At 35.6% G+C, this 21215-nt stretch overlaps 1 protein-coding gene and 1 long non-coding RNA gene across 4 annotated transcripts in view; one reads left to right on the forward strand and one right to left on the reverse strand.

The window, feature by feature from the left end:
* Positions 1-103: 103 nt before the first annotated feature.
* LOC141530745 (uncharacterized) lies at positions 104-17609 on the reverse strand. Of its 3 annotated transcripts, XM_074248040.1 has the most exons (9): positions 17013-17609; positions 16693-16897; positions 8435-16565; positions 5355-8323; positions 1983-5279; positions 1108-1698; positions 907-1023; positions 759-830; positions 104-676 (listed from the first exon to the last, which is right to left on the reverse strand). In XM_074248040.1, exons 3-9 carry the CDS (start codon positions 16467-16469, stop codon positions 593-595), a joined length of 15165 nt encoding a protein of 5054 aa, XP_074104141.1. In that variant the 5' UTR covers positions 16470-16565; positions 16693-16897; positions 17013-17609; the 3' UTR covers positions 104-592. The 3 variants fall into 3 exon arrangements, with proteins under 3 accessions (XP_074104141.1, XP_074104139.1, XP_074104140.1); XM_074248038.1 differs by having other exon boundaries at positions 5355-16565; XM_074248039.1 differs by lacking the exon at positions 16693-16897 and having other exon boundaries at positions 5355-16565.
* A 688-nt stretch (positions 17610-18297) lies between these two features.
* Positions 18298-21215, forward strand: part of LOC141531184 (uncharacterized) — a 91581-nt gene continuing 88663 nt past the window's right edge. The window contains exons 1-2 of the long non-coding RNA XR_012479891.1: positions 18298-18599; positions 18698-18759. This is a non-coding gene — a long non-coding RNA (uncharacterized LOC141531184). The remainder of the gene's footprint in view (positions 18600-18697; positions 18760-21215) is intronic.

Here is a 21215-nt window from a genome sequence, read left to right on the forward strand (position 1 = left end):
ATATATTTTTTTAAATTATCTAATTATTTATGTTCTTTGTAATCTACTTACTGCCAAAGAGAAAGTATATTACACTTTATAAAACAATTAAAACTGTTAAATATTTTATAATAATAATAATAATAATAATAATTATTATTATTGTAATAGTAATAATAGTCACAGTTATCAATTACATTAATAATAATAATAAAAAATTCTATGACGAGAGTAATTCGGAATTAATTAATAATAATTAGTAAATAACAATGTTGAAAACAAATACTGCATCAACTGATTGTTGATAAAATTGTCCTAGGGTCAAATTAGTTTTCTCTAGAAAACTTTTTATACACGTTTGTTTTCTTTTTTGTACAAAGATTAAAATGTCTTATGTGCATAAGGTTTTTATGTACAATATTACACTTTGTATTACTTAGTTTAGTTTTTCACTTATTTGCGGAATAGATCGTCTTGTACGAATATTTAAAGTAATAATGATTACAATATGAGAAAGAACAAGAGTGATCGTTTGTTGACTAGATGTTCCAGGCACTTTGATGGGAGCATTCGTTTGTATATTTTTTTTTTTTCTTTCACAGTCATTTTAATTTTACGTACGCTCGCTGACGATTACTCGTATTTGCTCTGGCATTTGCCATGCGCTCAATCGTCGATCCTTACTGCCTGCTATTATCTGTTTAACACATAAAAAAAATTTATAAGTATTTCTTATTCAGTTATTTGAGTAAAATTAATATAAAAAAAAAAAAATTTACCTCGTCATCTACAATTTCCATGCTTAAAAGCATATTACCGGGACCAGGAATGCTACATAATAATTTAGGCTCCTAAAATAAAAAATTTTATAAAAATAAATTAAGATTGAATAAATTAATCAAACTAAATTATCAATTATCAAATTACCTTTGTATCGAAGACATAAATATTTCCATCATAACAACCAGCGAACAACAACTGTTTATAAAGACGCATACAAACGATGCCAACACCAGCAGTGAACTGCATTACTTGTTCTCCACTCTAGAAAATAAAAAAAAAAATTGTTTTATAAATAAATACTTTTTTATATTTATTTAAAAAATAAAAAATTAAAAATAAACTTACAATAAAATCAAAAACGGGTATAGATGTATTACTAGTCCCGCAATAAACAAGGTTGCGATCTCTCAGCAAACTATAAACTGTGTGGTTCCTTTGTCCAGATATTGTACGTAAAAATAAACCGTTTTGTGCATCTCTAATAGTAATTGGCTGGTTACGGGACGCAACAATCAGAACTTTTCTGATACCCTCAGTGGATGCGCGAAGCGCCAGCACAGGTTTGTCAGAGAAGTCTAATTTTTCTTCACGCAAACACCCAGATTTAATGTCATAGCGTGAAATATGTCCAGACTTTGTACCGATGAATATACTTCCCCATGCTTCATCCATACATTGTACCGGGCTTCCGACTTGAGCAACGTTTCGGTCTAGTGTACCGCTCATAATATCATAACACCTGAGTGTTGCGTCAAGTGAGCCAGAAAATAAATTCCATCGTTTATTGGTACTGCCAGGAACTGGGACCTCGTGGACATAGAGACATGTCACTGCCGCTTCATGACCTTTATAGATATTTAATATACCATTTGACCTCTGACTGTAACGATATATTGCCCCATCCTCACTTGCTGCCAAAAATGAATCACCGAAAACCTAAAATAAAATTTTTCTCTTAACTGTTTAATTTTATTTTAAAATTAATAAGACTAAATAAATTAATAATAAGAATAGTAATGAGTTGTTAGTAATAAATATTATCAAGTTTTTTTTTTTTTTTTTTTTTTTTTTTTTAAATGTATTTATGATTTAATTGCACACTATAATTACATAAAAAAGTGTTAATCTTTTATTAATTATATAGTTAATATTAATTATTTAATTTTAGCTTTGAGATCTTGTTTATTTATTTATTTTTTTTTTCTTTTTAGTATTTTTACCTTTATGTCAAGAATAGGTCCCTTGTGAACGGTGTACTGTGTCCTACGAGGCTCTGAGCTGCTTTCTTTTTCTTCGGGCACCGACGAAGACGACGAGGGTGAGGGCTGGATGGTATTGCTAGGTACTGGAATTTCTTTTTCAAGAACTTCGATGTCTGAAGCTTCGTGGTCGTCATCGTCGTCATTGATGACCTCAAAGTCAGATGCCGGCAGCTCATCATTTTCATGCGGTGACGACACAAAATCATTCATCGACGAAAGACGAGATCCCCTGGAGTCTTGAATATTCAAGCATGACCCTAAAGTGTCTTCGGTCTCTTCAACCCTTATAAATTCCATAGAGTCATCATCACTGTGTGTTTTATCCTCATCGCTCATTTTTTCATCATCACTTAAATTTTTTTCTTCATTCCTTAAAACCGATTTATTGAGATTGCAAACCTCGGCTACTTTACTGTCATCATTGCTGCAAACTGTTTCTGGTTGCTCCTCAACAACTCGATCAACCTCTTCCCTCGAGGACGCCGACGAAGAAGATGACGTTGATAATTTACGTATATTTATTTTGGTAACACCATACTGCTGTAAAAAATCTGAATGTGATTCAGGTCTCAGACAAATACGTTTACAATCAACAAGTGTCACTTTACACTTCATCATTTCCGCTGGATCATAATTTAATTTATTATTTCTTCTTTTTCGACCACGACGATTAGAACGACTATTATCTAGTTGTTGTTGGATTTTTGGTGATGCAGCTGCTCCTCGCTTTCTACTGTTCACTGAGCTAGAAGATCCACCAGATGTAGGACGCTTTTTATTTAACGCCGTGGTAGCTATCGTTGTCGCAGCAGTGTCAATTTCAGGAGGCGGAGAAACGTCACGAGAACTGGGTGATTTGCCAACACGCCTGGAACGAGATGATGTTTTATTGCTGTCGTCAGACTGTCGAGAACCTCTTTGATTTGACGCCATTTTTTTGTTCTTAGCAAATTTACCACGTCGCTTAGTCACTGGTTCATCTTCGTCCTCAGCGCCAGGTGCAGAAGACTTCTCGTCATTGAAACTTTTAGCAGGAGTTTTAGGTCTCAGTAACTCTTTCACCGTCGACTTGGGTCTCTCTAATTCTCGTACGGTTGATTTAGGTCTCTCTACATTTTTATCATTTCTCCTGCGTTTCCTAGTTACTGGTTCAAAAATATTTTCTTCTTCATCATCTTCGAAAGAAGAGTTTTGGTCATCGAAGCTCGGCATTGGAGTTTTTGATCTGAATAAATCTTTTAACGTAAACTTAGGTCGTTCCAACTCTTTTACCGTTGATTTGGGTCTCTCGAGGTTCTTTTTCCGTTTCTTAGTTGATGCCTTAACGATCTCATCTTCTTCTTCTTCATCTTCATTGTCAACTATGGATTTTAGAGCATCAAGACTCTTTATTGGGGTCTTAGATCTTTGCAATTCTTTAACCGTGGATTTTGGCCTTTCTAGCTCTCTAACAGTTGACTTAGGTCTCTCTTCTATCTCTACTTTCTTTTGTTTTTTGGTCGAAGCTTGTACAATCTCCTCTTCTTCTTCATCTTCATCATCAACTGTAGACTTTTGAATATCAAGGCTCTTTATTGGCGTCTTAGATCTCAGCAATTCTTTCACCGTAGATTTTGGTCGATCTATCTCTCTAACAGTTAACTTTGGTCTTTCTTCAATCTCTACTCTTTTTTGCTTTTCACCTAAGTTTTCTATTTCACGTTCAACATCATCTTCTTCGCTGTCATATGACATAATCTTTTGATCAATACTTGGAATTGGAGTTTTAGATCTCAATAATTCTTTAACTATCGATTTAGGTCGTTCCAATTCTTTGACTGTTGACCTTGGCCTCTCAATCTCAATTGACACTCTCTTGTGTATTTTATTTAACACAATTTCATCTTCAAGATCTTCATTGTCTTCTTCGAAATTGACGCTTGCCATTGGAGTTTTGGACCTTAATAATTCTTTAACCGTTGACTTTGGTCTCTCTACTTCAACCTCGACTACTTTTTGGATTCTACTTGCTGCGATTTCACGATCAATATCATCCTCATCGTCATCATAATCTTCTTCTTTTTCTTCTTCTCTATCATCATTATTGAAGTCTTCATCGTTGTCGGAAAAAGATTTTTGATGAAGACTCGGAAGCGGTGTTTTAGATCTTAAAAATTCTGGAACAGTAGATTTAGGACGTTCTAGTTCTTTCACCGTAGACTTCGGCTTCTCTTCAATCTCTACCCTCTTGTGCTTTCTACTCAATACGATTTCGTCTTCATCTGCATCATCATTATCTTCACCTTCGTTATGCAATACAGATTTCTGATTGTTATTTGGCATTGGAGATTTAGACCTCAACGAATCTTTTACTATAGATTTAGGTTTTCCAAGTTCTTTAACTGTTGACTTCGGTCGTTCATTTATTTCGACAGTTTCAGATTTATAATTTATTATTTCACGTTCAACATCATCCTCGTCTTCATCATCTTCATTATCACTTATCAAAGACCTTCGAGGTATTGGAGTTTTCGATCTCAGTTCTTTGACAGTAGACTTAGGTCTCTCCAATTTTTTCACTGCTGACTTTGGTCGCTCCAATTCTTTCACTGTTGACTTCGGTCTCTCTAATTCTTTCACTGTTGACTTCGGTCTCTCTTCAATTTCTACTCGTTTGTGTTTTTTACTGGAAATTATTTCTTTTTCAATTTCATCTTCATCACTAGATGACAGAGGATTTCGCAAGACACTTTTAACCGTAATTTTTGATTTCAGCGGTTCTTTAACAATAGATTTAGACCTTTGCAATCTAATTTCAACTATCTTATATTTTTTATCCATTGTCTGTACACTGTCTTCTTCTTTTTCCTCAGGCAGATCATTCTTATCATATTCAACTTGACCTTCAACATTATCCTCGTCTTTTTCATCATCAACCAATAAAGATTTTTGACTGACAGTCGGAAGAGGAGTCTTAGATCTCAACAATTCTTGAACAGTAGACTTTGGCCTTTCAACCTTCTCATCAAATCGCGTGGGTAAAGAATCATCATCAATTTTATTCATCGCAGAGTCTTTATTACTCTCCTTCTGCACTAGATCCTCCGTCGTCATGGATTGATCCTCACCTGAAATTTTCATGGTCGTACTCTCGCCAGTCTTTTTATCGATGATTTCTTCAGACTCATCATCTTTTTTATTGATATCACAGTTATCATTATCAAAGTCTTTATCCGAAATAATTGATAATTCGTCCCAGTCTTGAAGTAACTTTTTCTGTTTAAAAAATAAAATACAACTCATTAATTTATTTTTACTTTTATTATAAATCTTAACAAAAAAATTACTTACCTGCTGATTCTCTTTGTCATCATTGACCGTTACTTCTTTCGTACCATGTTCCTTCGCAGTATCCAAAGAAGCGCCATCACCTTTGTTATTTTTATCCTGCTCACTAACAACAGATCTAACAGTTGAAGCAGTATTTTGGCTATCTTCGTCCACAAATCCAATAGAATCAAGCGTTGTCCATTCAGCTTCCTCTGGAATACTTTCTTCAGCATCACAGTCATCATAATTTTCAGGCAATGATCCCGAAGAGTCAACAACTGGACCAGGATTAACACTACATGTCGATTTTGGTTCAGTCTGCTCTATCTTATCGTTCTTTGGCGTAATAGCAACAGTTTCTTTTTCATCCGCTACAATCACACTATCTTCTACCTCAGAGTCTTTTTGCTTTAATTCTTTTCTTGATTTCTTCGAGCTGTCAGATAGATCGTCAATACGGTTCTCCGCAACAGCATCAATAATTTCGAGTAGATGATCTTTTAATGGTTTATTGCTATTAAGACTTTTACTTTGAGTAGTCGATATTTGGGCAGTAGAACTACTGCTAACTTTTGAAAATACTTCTTCATTACTAATATAATTATCACTACTCTTAGTAGACATTTCAACCCCACTAATGCTGCTTGTTTTACTTGGAACATCATCTTTACTATTTTTTAAAGATGTTTCTTCGACCCTACTGACATTTTTGTTAGCATCGACAATATTTTCGTTCTTTAAAGATTCACTAGCCTTGCTGACATTCTTTTTAACAGCCTGTTGCATTTTTTTGCGCTGCAACCTCTTCTTGGACATCAGCTCAGCAAGAGGAAGTTCTTCTTCCTCTTCAGAAAGCGCTGGGGCATCCAGAGTCTTCTTATTTAACTGTTTCTTCTTCTGTTCAATGTATTTGTTTTTTCTAGCAGCTTTTTCACGTTTCATACTTTCTTCCAGCAGCATCAAACCAGTTGGTCGTTCATGTTTCATCGCGCTATCAAATGTATCCCAAGTGCTGTCATCAGAATAAATTAAGCTTTGATCTTTAAGTCCCGTAATAATATGAGACTTCAAGGGTGTTTCTTCAATATGATTCGGTATTATTTTTTCAGCGTGAGTACTTTTAGCATTATCATCAATCGGAGATTTTTCTCGATCAACTTTAGCTTTCAGATCTTTCTGTACATTTTTCTCAGCACTGACTGATCGTGATTTACGGCTTGAAGCTGGCTGTTCTTTTGGATGAGCTTCAACGGGACTCGGAGATTTGCGTTTGCTGCTTTTTGGCTTCACATCGCCTTTAAGTATTTGACTTAATTTAACATGTTTTCGTGGTGATTCTTCCCGCTGTTTATTGGCAGCAGAAGCTACCACATTAGCAGGCTCTGTTTTCTTTTGCTTGCGATGAGATGCATCAGAGTGATGACGTTTTTTGTTTGTCTCTGATGTTACTTCCAGCCGTGGTTCTTTACTCTTAGCGTGATCTTTATCTTCCCGGTGTTTTCTTTTTTTTCCTGATTTAACAACCGAGCTCTCGTCAGCAGTTTTAGATTTTTTATCATCCATCTTTAATGTCTTAGGAGTCGTTGCAGAACTGGATGTCGTCGAAGTGGTCTCTGGTTTAGAAGGACTAGTGTCCTGTTTAAGTGGTGATGTCTCAGGTGAGACTTGTTTTATTTTATTATCCGTAAGTCTTGAAACTATTACTCTTGCATTCTTGGAAATTGCTTGAGCTCTTAATTTACTAGACTTAGGTCCTGGAGCTGCCGGCTGAGTAATGGGCCATTTGTCAGTTTGTAACATTTGGTAAAGCCTCATTTTCTCGTTCATCAGTTCTTGAATAGTTATATCTATCTCCTGCATTCTGGTCATCACTTCGTCTTTAGTTGTTGGTCTTGGTACTAATTTTACAATATTTTCAGCAATCGCTTCTTCTACTTTCTCTATAGTTATTTTAGGTTTTTTACGTTCATGATGGTGTTTTCTGTGTTTCCTGTGTTCACGTGGAGGCGTTGATGACTTACTGCTGTTACTTTTCCTTGATGAATGTTTATCTTCGTCTTTGTCGGATTTTGTTACTGGCAATTCTTTTGGTAATGAACTGGGAGTTGAAGTTTCAGGTAATGATTTCTTAAGATCTATTTGCTCAGTAGCTGGAGTTTCAATTAATTTAATACTTTCAGTCGTTTCAACAGTTGCTTCAGCAACAGTAGTGGTATCTTCTTTAGATGCAGCTGCATCATCATCTAGCTGAGAAACTAAATTGTCTCTTACCGAATTAAAATCATCAGTCACGGTTGCATCAGATGCAATAGAATTTTTAAGATTATTTAATGATCTGAATGTTTCAGTATCAATTTCGGTTAGATTGTCATCTAAAGCAGGTTGATCGTTTGCTGTTTCAACGATTTTGGCTGCTTCATCACAGACTTCTGGGACAGGAGCTTCCTCAATCGCTGGAGTGTCATTTTCATCCTCAACAAAGGATTGTCCTTGTAATATCGGCGACGGCAAACGTTCAGGAGACGTTCCTTCGATTACCTTTATCAGTTCTTTATCAGCAATCGAAGGACTCACGCTGCCTTCAATGCTTATTTGTGCAGTATTTTGGTCAGTGACAAAGTCCGTTTCCAGCACAGAAGACAGACAAGGATTGTCCAGCGCCGTCAGAGTGAGAGCACCTCCAACTTCTTCGTCTTCAACGAATGGTTGATCAGACGGTACATCCTCTATAGCATCAATAGATGATGTATCTGCCAATTGATTCTCATAAATAGGCTCTACCATAACACCAGTGTCTTCAAGAACTTCAAACTCCAGTCCGTCTGAAGTAGGAAAGTCTTTAGTCGTTGAAAAGACCAACGGGTCTTCCAAAAATGAACTTCTTGGATTATCTGCTGTCAACACCTGATCATGAAGAACCACCGACTGCGACGAGTATTCTTTGAAACAGTTGTCAGTAGCCGGCGACGAAGGAGCGTCAAGTGGTAGATCTGAAATGAATGATTTATCAGTATCACCAATAGAACCAAGTCCTTCTTCATTCAATTCATCCGTATTGTCCAGTATATTCCAAGTATCTGTTAATTTTCCACTTAATTTACCTTCTTTGAGATCTGCTAGAGAAACATCGCCTGATAAATTAGAAATACATAGACCACCGGGTTCTTTAGAGCTCATAACGTCTATTTTGTCATACTTATTTGCGCATTCAGACAAAGGATCCACATCTGCCAATGAACCTTGCGAGTATGATTTTTCAAAATTTAATGAGTCCTCTGAGATTTCTGATAAAGTTGCGCCTGTTACGTCGCCAATACTTTCCATTGGATCAACTGCAGCAGCATTGGATCTCAATATGCATTCAGTTTCATCAGGATTTAATGATTTTACAGGACTTTCTTGAGGATTTAAAAGAATAGTAGTAAGATTTTCAGTTGACAGAGATGAAGAACCTACCCCAATCAGCGTCAATGTACGGCATACTGTTGATACCGATGATGTAGCCTCTATTTTTTCTGTCTTTGATAAGTCGTTACTTAATTCACTGGTCACAAAATTAACATCTTCTTCTGGTTCATGATTACTCAGTAAATTGTCACCAAAAAGGTCCTCAACTTGATCTGAATCGGTGTTTATTTTAACTGTACCTTGACTTGCATCTCCAAGTTTATCGATTTTTGTCAAGACTTCCTTCGTTTGATTAATTTCCTCTACAGGCGTTGAAATAACCTTTCCATCTATGTCACTTATTTGATCATTCATTGGAGGCACTTCCGCACTAGTAACACTGCAGGTAGCTTCTTCTTTTTTATCATCACCAAGAGCTAACTCGTTTTCTCTCAAAATTTTTCCTTTATTCGGCGTCTCCTTTACACCAGAAATTTCTATCTCTATCCGTTTATCTGACAAAGGCAATAAGTTAACCGTACTCTCAACAGGTTGTTGTGATTCAATGTTTATCGATTTACTTATACTTGGTACTTCTGACACATAAGTAACATCCGTTTTCACTGTTGAATTATTATCATCACTATTAGTAATTAATAATTGTGGTTCTGCATTTACGGTTAATTTATCTTTTATTTCCATTCTTTCAGCAGCAACTAAATTTGGTAAATCATCTTTCATTAGATGTTTTGATGGTTTGAAATAGTGTGAGAATGAGGCCATTGGATTTTTGTTTATTTTTAACTCACAGCTATCAACAGCGCTAATATTCAATGAATTAATTTTTCCTTGTTGAAAAGCGCCGCTTTTCTCTTGTTTTTGTTCAGCTTCTACTTTTTGTTTTGCACTCGATACGTCTGTTTCAATATTTATTAACGACTTTTTACGTTTATTAGTTGTCTTTGTGTCTATAGAAACTTTTGTTGGCTGCAACGCATTTTTCTTTTCAATTGATTCAGTGTTATCAGATTTAGCAGACTCAATAGCATCGCTGTCATATGGTTTAATGGTTTCAGGACCCGCCGATTGTGTTGTTTTCCGAGAGCTCTCACTCAGATTATTTTTCATTGACTCATCTGCAGTCGTTTCTGGTATAACAGTAGCTAAATTCGCAGAACTCTTGCGCTTTTTACGCGCAGCTGGTGTTATTTTTTTAGGAACAACCTCTTGTGTATCAGCAGCTGCTGGTTTTGACGGACGATTTTTAACTTTTTCTCTTAATTTAAGTTCTTTTCCACCTTCTGATTTTATATTTACAAACTTATTAACCTCTCCCGACACTACGGGTTCTACGTACGGTGGATTGTCTGTTATCAATGGGGTCTTGCGTTTAAGTTTACGCGGAGTTGTTGATATAACAGGTTTGGAAGCATCAGCTGCCGGCTTTTCTGGAGTAACCGGTTGCTTTTTTGACTGTGACATCAAAGTTTTAGCATTTTTGGTATCAGTCTCAGGATTAATTGATTCTTTAATTACAATATCTGTTGAACTGCTGACTTTAGTTGGTTGAGTAACATTTACTTCTGAAGTAACAGTAGGTTTTACCTGAGGAATTACTTGGCTATAATTTTCTATGACTACGGACTTCTTTTTAGTTGGCAAATTAAGTAAATTCTGCGTCAATTGACTCGGATTTTCAGCAACACGTCTCATTGTTTCTTGTTCCTTGATTTTACGCTGTAACGCCCGCTCTTTGTACGCTTTAATGTCTAATTTGCGTGTTTTCAAACTACTCGTTGTTGTTGTCGTCGTCGTCGTCGTCGTCGTCGTCGTCGTCGTCGTCGTGGTGTTACAGGTTGACGACATTGAAGAAGTTGAAGACGCTGGCGATGGTGTTTGTACATTTGTTGAATTTATTGAACTTGTCGCTGCATTGTCAGAGGTCAAGTGTACAACAGGTTGTTCTATTGAAGTTAATGATAATGTTGATTTATTATTTTGCTGTACTATTTCGGGCATTTGCTTAAGCTGAGCTTTTGTTTTAGTGAACGTTACTGGAGATTGTGCTGAGCTAGTATTAGATGACGTACAAGACGTTGTAACTACTCTCAATGGAGATGTTGTCGTAGAAGTTGTTGTCAATGCAGTTTTAATAAGACCTGAGGTAGTAGGTTTCGTAACCCCAGAACTTAAGTTCGTTAATGATGATGTCACAGGAGAGTCAGTAGATATTGGTTTATGTGTTGTTAGTGATGGTGAAGGAGTTGGAATTGAAACAGATTTAGCTGTCGAGGTAGCTATCGATGTAGATATTCGCGTAGTCACAGCCGTGGATATTGATGAGGTATGTATATTTTTACTTACAGCCGTCATGGAAGCAGGCGTAGATGCTGATGAGCTTTGTACATTTATATCAGCAGATACAGACACTGGTGCTCGTGTATTTTTATTTACATTCACTGGTGGAGCTGTTTTAGTTATTGCTGCTGTCACTGTTTGTTTGGGAAAACTATCAGCACGTGGTGGTTCGAGTTCTTTAGTGAAAATTTCATCTTCTTTAGGTTCTTTTTTAATTTCATCCTCTCGTAATAACCAGAGCGGGCGTTCTTCCGGATTATCAGTGACTGGTGATGAGTGATGGCTCCTACGTCGCTTCTTTTTCTTAAGCTTTTTTCTTTTACCTTTTTTGTCTTTCTTGCGCTTATCTCGCTTCTTGGAACGCGACTTGTGTGATTTGTGTCTTGCATTTTTTTCTCGACGTTTCTTTTCAATTTCAGCATTAACTTCGTCCCTTATTTCATCATTTATTGATTTTATTTTAGCGATTTTTTCACGCTCTTTTATAAACCTCAAAACTTTTGAAACATCTAACTCAACATTGTCTTCATTACCGGAACTTGAACTGCTCCAACTGCTCGATTCACTGCCCGCCAAACTGTGTTCATCGTCTTCGCTTTCATCTGGATTGGATATATGTTGTGAATTACCGAATTGAGGTGAAAAGTTAAAGTAAGAATTATCGACTCCGTAACTCGGTGGTATAGACTCACGTTCGTTCATTGCAAGTCTGCGTGCCCGTACTGCTGCAAAATCTCTATACTCGTCTTCGTAGTAAGACGCATAAGGCGGCTCTCCGTGCCTAGCTTCATACTCTTCTTTAGTTAAATTACGAAAGTTGTCGGGATCGTCAATAATAACTTTACGTTTCCACACACCACCAGAATTGCTGCTTGATTCACGTGAAGATTCACGTTGCGTTCTGTACTCCCTCATATCGTGTAGATCATCAACCATATTTGCAAAAGAAGCCGCGTTTTTTAAAGACGCAGCTTTAGCTTTAGCAATACCAGCAGTAAATATTTTATCCAATTCCACTGCTTGTCTTTCAACTCTTTCAACAATTGGCGTTTCAATTCGCCTAAGTATTGGTTGTTTTTCCGCAATTGGCATTAAACGTTCAGTACTGGATTGATGTACGGATTTTACAGTCGATGCTTGTGCTGCTACTGCCGCTTGTGATTTAACTGTTTTAGCACGTGCTATACCAGCGCTGAATATATCATCTAGGTCATTCATATTGAAGTTTTCTGCATGGTGAGTCGTTACTTTTGACGATGATATTGGCGCTGTTGTCAGTATCGTTGATATGGCTGATGGAGCTGTAGGAATTGAAGCTGTTGCTGTTACTGCTGGCACGATTGAAGAGAATGATTTTGTCGTTGACACTGGCTTAGATGTTGATATTAATACTGATTTAGAAGTTGGAATTGATTTAGAAATTGGAACTGATTTAGAAATTGGAACTGATTTAGAAGTCGATGTTGATGATGATGTTGACACTGGCTGTGACGGAGAAGGAGTATTGCTATAATGTTGTTGACCACTTGGTGTTGGATCAACATCAGTCCGTTTGGCACGAGTTCGAATAGTATATAGTGTGGGGTTCGTTGGGTTAACTGAGTTTTTAGTTGTGTCTTTACTCACCCTACTATCGATCTTACGTTGCTTTGCTGTAACATCATGTGCTGTAGTAATATGAGCAACGTTAGCAGGTGTATTTGCTCCCGCAAATCGTGACGATTCACTGACGCTGGTACTACCACTACTTACACCTGCTGCATTATAATCGATTTCACTATTTGACGTCGAAGGGTTATCTAGGTTCAATGCCAAACGTAAACTTGCCTTATCATTTAACTCATCATTGTCAGGAGGCAGTGGGTCTAGATGAAGAACTTCACTTAGCTGATGAACAAATGTTGTTGGCAAGTTGGTAATGTCTATTGTTGCTGCTGGATCAAGTATTGCCTGCAACTGGCTCATAAAGTCTTCATTTTCATAAGTTTCATTAGTACTATTCTTCATTTTTTCATCCTCGTTCAAACGCATTTCCAATGACAATGACGACTTTTTTTCTTTAACAAGACTCTGCATCGCAATGTCAAATTTACGCAAGCTCGAATTATTTATCATATTTTGTATGTCGTTTTTACTCATACGTAAAAATCGAGTTATTACACGATTTTTCCAAGTTGATAACGACGCGTGTGGTGTTTTCGAATCACTACTTTCAATTTGTGTATTGTGCTGATCATTATGACTATGATCGTTCACCTTTTCAGGCTTTGACGTACTCGATTGACCGGCACTACTGCTATTACTACAGCTGGTTTTGCAATTGTTATCATTACTATTTTTTCTCAATACATGTTTATTGTTTTTATCTGGCGAAATTTCACTTTTGTCACTAGTTTTACGACTTTCACGCCTGTCTGATTTGCTACGTGTTTTATCTTTAGACTTTTTATGATCACGTTCATTAAATTCACTTATTGATTTTCCGGATTTATTGTTTACTTTATCACTTTCATGATATGATTGTTTTGACTTAAAATTACCACCAGTTGAATCATTATCAGCAATAGTTGGAGTAGTGAGTGTTGTAGCCATGATATCAGCGTCTGATTCTTGTTGTAAAAGAATTTTTAGTCTTTTGAGCTTTGTTTTCGAATCTTCTTCTGGAGGTTCATTACCAAACCAATCGTCAGCTTTATTACTTATCTTTTTAATTTTTGAATTTAAATTAAACATAACTTTTCGTCTTTTCAGATCATCTGTTACGTCTTCATCTGTAGTTTTATTATCAGAAGATTTTGTTGATGATGTTATAGAGGTTTTCGTTGTTCCTGTTGTTGTTGTTGTTGTTGTTGTTGTTGTTGTTGTTGTAGTGGTTGTTATGTTGGTAGTTGCTCCTGGAATTTTTGTTGTTGCTGTTGGAGCTGTTATTGATGTCTTTGTTGTTGTTTCTGGAGTTTTTGTGGTTTTTATTGACGCCTTTGTTGTTGTGATTGATGATTTTGATGTTAAAGGTGCTTTAGATGTTATCGAGGTTTTGGATGTCGTCATAGATTCCTGAGAATTTGTCACTGGAGTTGTATCTGACGTAATTGCTGCTACGGTAGTTATTGGCGTTGTTATCGCTTTTATCGGTTCTGTTGTAGTGGTGAAAACTTCCATTGGAATTTCTGTTGTTATCACAGTTTCCTCGTTAGCAACAATTAAATTATTACCATCAAGATTGGGATTTTGAAGTGGTCCATAATTTTGAGGTGGCTCAAATTTATTTCTCTTCTTTTTCTTTTTCTTCTTTTTAGTTGTTGGCGCTTCTGATTCCGGCAATGGTGGTAGTTCCGGCAGATTTGGTAAAGTAGGAAATTCGATAGCATCATTTGAGTTACTATGTAAACACTGCTCAGCAAATTCCATAGCTTTTTGCATATCACCGAGTAAATCATCAACACTGACATTAGAGTCTCCATTTAAATCTGGCTTATTAGAAGCTTGATTATCGATTGTTTTATCAGCCAGTGAAAGAGGTAAAGGTACCTGAGACAATTGAACTGATGAATATTCAACTGGTGAAATTACAGGTGGATATGAGATTGGTATTGGCGCTGCGTAAGGTACCATTGGCGTGAAGCTTGAATGTGGTGGTGGAAAACTAGCCATCGGAGCTTGCATGTTCAGCGCAGGATTCATCATTGGCATTGATGACATATGAGCGTTGTGAGTTAACATAGGTGGAGGTAATTGCGGATCGAATTCCGGTACCATCGTTGAAAGTGATAAATTACTGCTTCGTCTTGGATCAAATGCAGCTGGTAAATGGAATTCTTCAGCTCCAGTAGTTGGATATGTTCCACTACGTTTTGCCGGTTGTTTATTTTGTTGTCTTTCTCCAGGTTTATTGTTAATTGGCGAATTTGTTTGTTTATTCGAGTCATTTTTAAAATCATTTATTGCAAAACTTGTTGACAAACTAGGTTCATCAACTTTATCTTCTTTATGACTTAAGTCGTTAGTCAGTTTAGGTGATTGCAATGGAGAAGATAGAGGCGCTTGACCAACATCTATCGGTTTTCTTTTAGACTTAGTCTTGGACTTCGACTGACTTGACGATTCACTTTCAATCGTCTCAGATAATTTTCGAGTTGTATTATCTGTTGAAAATTCATGATGCTCTGGTGATTGTGACTGTATTGATGATATTTGGACGGTATATTGCATTGAGTCATTAAGTTCATCCGTTACTTCACTCTTATCAGGCGTTGTTTCATTTTTATCACTTGTTACATCATTATCACCGAAATTATTCAATGAATCATTTCTGGTTAAAGTGTCAGTGACACTTGTTGGCTCCAGAACTGCAGCATCTGTTGTATAAGCAGCGTCTGATAACGCAGTTGTTGTTGATTCGTCGTAAGTCAGAGGGTCACGAACTTTAAGAGTCGCTATCTCGAAATTATCCAATTGAAAATCATCGAATGAATCAACAATGGTACCAGACAGTTCATCAATAGTTTCAGAAGCACCAATACAGTCATCTTCAATTGCTGGTTGCTCATCGACATCACCATGCGGTTCTGCTGACAGATTGTTCCATGAGCCTAAGTCATCCACTATTTCAACTGGTGCTTCATCGTAATTATTATCGGACGCATTTGATAAGTTAACTGTATTATCAAAATCTACTCTACCGATGTCTTTTAATTCACTGACGGTTAAATCTAGTTCGGGTGGACCATGTTTAAGCTCAGGTTTTGCTTTTACAACATTTTCTTCATCCTCGTCTTTATTTGGGGTATCTAAATTAAAATCATCATACCAATTTGGTTCAATCGGAGAATTTAAACGATTGGACAATAATTTTCTTTTTAATTCGTCAGCAGCTTCTGTTATCTTTTGCTGACGTTCTTCTTCGGAGCCCAGCAAAGGCACTGCTGGCTCCTCTGACTCCTTTTCAAACGGCTGGTCATAATTTCTTTCTCTAAATGGAGCAGGATAATAAGGGGAATAAAAATTTGAAGAGCCACGTGATCCGGAATAGCCGTAACCATCGTTATTTCCTCCTCTGCCATGTCCATATGGACGATTATTTCTTTGCTGGTAGGATGAATTATGCTGCTGATACGGGTATCTTACAGAATTCTGAAAGTGCTCACTTCGTCCACGTGAATTTCCCCATTGTTGAGAATGAGATGCCTGATCCCAGCGCGTATATCTTTGCGGTTGTGACGATCGCTGCCAATTGTCATCTCGTCTCGATGAACTACTGAAGTTATTTCGCTGATAATTACCACGTCCTCGAGGCGTATTCCTCTGATCATCATGTCTGCTAGACTGCTGAGGACTGGAGTAACGTGCCCCGTGTGGTCCAAATCCTCGTCCTCGAAAACCACCACCACTCATCGCATATCAATGAAACGTTTGCACATTTGTTGATAGAACTCGGATTTTGAGATCATTATACTTCTTCTTTATTTATTATTTTTTTTCTTCAGTGATCTGAAAAGTAAAATAAAAATTACTAATCATTTAAAATAAATAAATAATCAAATTAATAGATAATATAATTAATTAATAAATGACATTATCTGTAGATTAAAATAAAATAAAAAACTAAAAAACATACTGAACAAATTATGAAAAAAAAATTTGAACATGTGTCTATTTAACTGTTTGCGTGTTGATATTTATCATGTATTTATTGATTTTCTGTTGTTTGTTGGTTATATGCGTTGTCATATATATTATTTGCTTTATGTGTGGATAGTGTGCAAAAAATATGTTTATCACAAAGTAACAAATTAAAATGTCCTGTCCAATTAAATTGTGCCCTGAAATAACAATTATTAAAATGTCTTTAGTGTATGCGGTCTTTATGACTACAAGTAGATATATATGCGTAGATGGATGACAATATATAGATGGTCAACACCTTGCAACACATACTTATAGATATTGCATATCGTAGGCTTCTGAAGACACGCAATGCCGAGAATTAAATGACTTTAAAAAAAAAAAAAGAAAATTCACTAATAAATAATAATGTCCACTTTCAACTTGCACTTTTTCAACTATGTTGATAATGATGCTGTTTAATACTGATATTTATTTTTTAGTCATTAAATCCATTTATGACATTGTTATTATACACAGAGTGAATTATCTCTGATGATATAGTTGTTGGCCTGTTGTTATTATTATTATTGATAAATTATACTTCACTTTTATCTATATTTATATTTATATTTAGATAAATAAAAAAATTATTCGCGATAGTTTTCAATGGTCGACGGGATGAAACTCATAAATGTCGCTCTACTAACCTAACAGACGATTGCACTATTTTATTATCACAAAACATTGCAAGCTATTAAATTTAAAACCACATAATATTTTGTATTACTAAGTAATCGATTAACATTTGATATTAGTTGTTCACTTGTTAAAATTAAGAACTGATAATGAGTATTAATATCAGTATGTTATACTGAAAAGGTTTAAAATGTATCCTCGTACACTTTTTTTAGTTATGATTCAATAGTATGTACATGAGTTTGTATGTGTGTACATAACGCCTGTTTTTAACGATTAACTGAGTCTAGGACGTATAGGTATTGCTGTTGCAGTGTAGATTGAGCACAATGTATATAATTTTTATTGATAGTATAGTACATAGATGTGTATGCATGTGTATATATATATACTTACACATACGACCATTAATAATGTATAATTCTGTAGAAGAGGATATTGTTTTTCAAATCAATCTTGCTCCGCTCTTATTATACACTTCTTTTTTGGGGATGTTTTTTTTTTTTATTTTTGGCAATTGCAATGCTGTGGGGGAGAATTTTTTTTCAGCGAATGAGATGAAGACGCTAGTGCAACGTGCTCAAAGGGTTTTAATCGAGAAGTTTGTACTTTGCAAAGCGCAATCTGTCGGAGGTGAATTTTATTGTCTGTTTTATCGACATTTAAATTTTAAAAATAAAATTGCGAAATATCAACTAAATATTTTAGATACTTAAACTGTTTGGATTAATTTATTAAAAAAATTTTTCAATATTTTTTAAATTGCCAATCAAAATTATAGTATTATTCTAACAATTCGAATTTTCCCTTCAAGAATGATTTAAAAATTACGCGCTAAAAAATTCAAAATAGCGTTCGGGAAAGTTCGGCGGTTCGCGTCTCGGAGCCCGCCAGCGCGTTACACCGACCGGCCGGCCATTAGATGACTCTCGCTTTTTGGGTGAACATCAATTTCTTCAATTTCCGCGTCGTCCGTGCTAATTTCAGTAAATTTTCACTTTTATTAATAAATATTCATAATACCTATCGCTTAAAGTTATTTTTCAACTCTTTCAATTTTCTTTAATTAAAAATCTATAATAATTACTTCGTTAATGCGACGTAACAATACAGTAATAGTAAAATGACATATAACTAAAAAATTCGTTTATGCGATTTCCATAATTATTACTTCGCGGTATTATTTCACACCTAATGAAAAATAATACTAAAATTGTTTGTGTAAGTATAAATTTTTTTGAATAATGTCAGCGTTTAGCACTGAGTTCTTCATAATTGCTCTAGTACTTTGAAAAAATTGACATGAAAAAATTTTTCAGGATGAAGATATAGATGTGAATACATGCAGTATGTTAAGAAAGAGATAGCAAAAGCAGCAAATGTAAGTCAAACATCAAATATATGTTGCATGTTTTATAAATCATTATTATTAATTTCGAGCATCATGATAAAAATATTTCAAATGTCAGTACAGTCCCGTAAGATTATTCTAGAATATCGGTATTGCCTTGAGTCAACAACAAAGTTTCCTTTAATACGCAATAGTAAAAATTTTCGTTCCGTCAGTTAGCTAGCGTCGATGTGGTATTGAGCTTCGCCGGTTATTGTCAGGTGGCGCTACTTATCATGCGCTGTAAGTGCTGCCCTCGAGCGCCAATTTCGATTTATTCAAATTTAAATATACGAAGTTTCTGATCATTTTAATATTATGATTTTTTTTCTTTTAATTTGATCCATTTATTGTGTTTTAAAAAATTCAAATTTAATAATTTAAAAATTTTGCTTAAAAAAATTCGGATATTTTTATGATATTAACATCTGCAGGCATCTATTTTTTGATTTTTCTTGATAAATAAATTAATTCTAAAAATTATTTTCATAAATAATTTTGTGAAATTCTTATATTTAGATTTTTTTTAGTTTAAAAAAAATTCTAATAAAAATTTTGAGGCAGTTGCAATTTTCAGTGCGATATATTTTGTAATTTTATTGAAAATTTTTTTCTGGTTAGTATCAATTTCATAAAATAATTAAGATTGAAAGAAGTAATTAGCTAATAAGTCTCTAATAATGTAAACTGATGAGGCTATTTTTCAATAAACGTAAATGAAACGTATCTTCGGAGCAATAGTGTATAAAAAGAGAGAAAGTAAATAGGACTACAGTCGGTCGCAAATCACCCGGATCTCCCACACATCCCTTTGTTTCCCGTATACTCTTTCTGTGAGAGAATCGTATATATAATAGTTCTCTGGTCTGGTGTGCATGCGGCTAAGTGAGCCTGTATATAGCCCGGGTGAGTGGTATAGAGCTGCGGTGGGCATCGCTAGACGTCCATTAGATGCAGAAACGAGGCTTCCAGGCGAGGCGTCCTGGAACAAGTTCAACCAGATTCAACTGCTGGGAGACTGGCGGCTCGACGAGTAGACGCACTGCCGAGGGCGAGGCATCTCGCAACAGAATGATAGAATGAGAATACGATAAAGAGAGACACGGTACAATGTGAACGAGCTGAGAGAGAGAGAGAGAAGATGGAATAGCAGTAGGGTCAGAACAGGCCGCGCGTTTAGCCGAGGTCGCCCTCGGGCTCCAGACCATTAACAAGGAGCGCAGCAATTTATGGACGGGCTCTCCTCATTTCCACTTTATTATTATTTTCTCATCTCATAGATGGTCTTTTACGTTGTTGTTTTGGTCCCGTCTCATCTTCAAATTAATACCCCGAGCTCAAGCACTAAACAAAGACAGACATTTAAATAACCAAGATGAGATACATTTTCTCTCTTTTACTCCATTACTAATTTTACATTGAATCGATTATTAAAATTTTTTTTTATTTTATCATTATCATAATCGGTTTCATGAATCCCTAATTCAAAAATTTATTTTTTTCATTAAAAATATACCGTTTTAATGAATTGAAATTATTGAGAATGAAAAGAGGACTCTAATTGCCATTTTACGCCAATCCTCGTTTTTACGATCTACCTATTCATTTTGAGAACTCTTTCTCTTCATTGGCCCTTAGCTCAAGCGGTTGTAGTTGTTGATTTTTTTTGCTCCTTTTCGCTCATTTTAAACCCGATCCTTCCCTCACATTTGCCGGGCTTTCGTGCACGAAACGAGGAAGCCCATTGGTGCAAGGGCTGTTGTTACGAAAATTAGCATGAGCGATCAGACGAACCCAAAGTAATCACTTGCGACCCATCACCATTGGACGGTTCGCGATACTCGGTCTATCTTTTACCACCAATCCTAAAACACTAAACAACTCAAGTCGCTCATATTATCCGAATCAGATTTCATCTAATAATTGGCTAATTTAAAAAATTAAACCAAAAGCAAAAATTTTTTTAATTTGTTGACTTTTTTTTTTTTGTTTTGGAATTACTTTTAGGTGTAAATTTAATTGACAATGTTGTGAGAAAGGAAAAGTAAAAAATGATAATCAGATTTTTAGCTAGTGGGTTGTTGGACGGATGATAGAATACAAAGTGACAGTAAACTTGTTTGATACGGTTCGCGACGATAGACATGATGAGGCCCAACTTTAACTAAACGGGTTTCTCCATGCTCTCGCTATTTCATTTTTAGCTTGGGTAGAATCAAATCAAGATTCATGAATTCCTGTTTTAAACTCAAATATCATAAATATGAGCATTTACATGTATGGATGTATGACTGATGTTAATGTATATTATTATAATATATGTGATGAATTCGCATCAGATTGTAGGATTATCCATTCTCACTTCTCAGCGATATTCACTAATCGATTTTACTCTTATGTTAATTTTTATTCTGACAGTCTATATATAAATATATACACACATGTAT

Source organism: Cotesia typhae, unplaced genomic scaffold, assembly GCF_013202065.1.
Source record: "Cotesia typhae breed Kobodo isofemale line unplaced genomic scaffold, CoteBio_Ctyphae contig_5, whole genome shotgun sequence".
Taxonomy (NCBI): domain Eukaryota; kingdom Metazoa; phylum Arthropoda; class Insecta; order Hymenoptera; family Braconidae; genus Cotesia; species Cotesia typhae.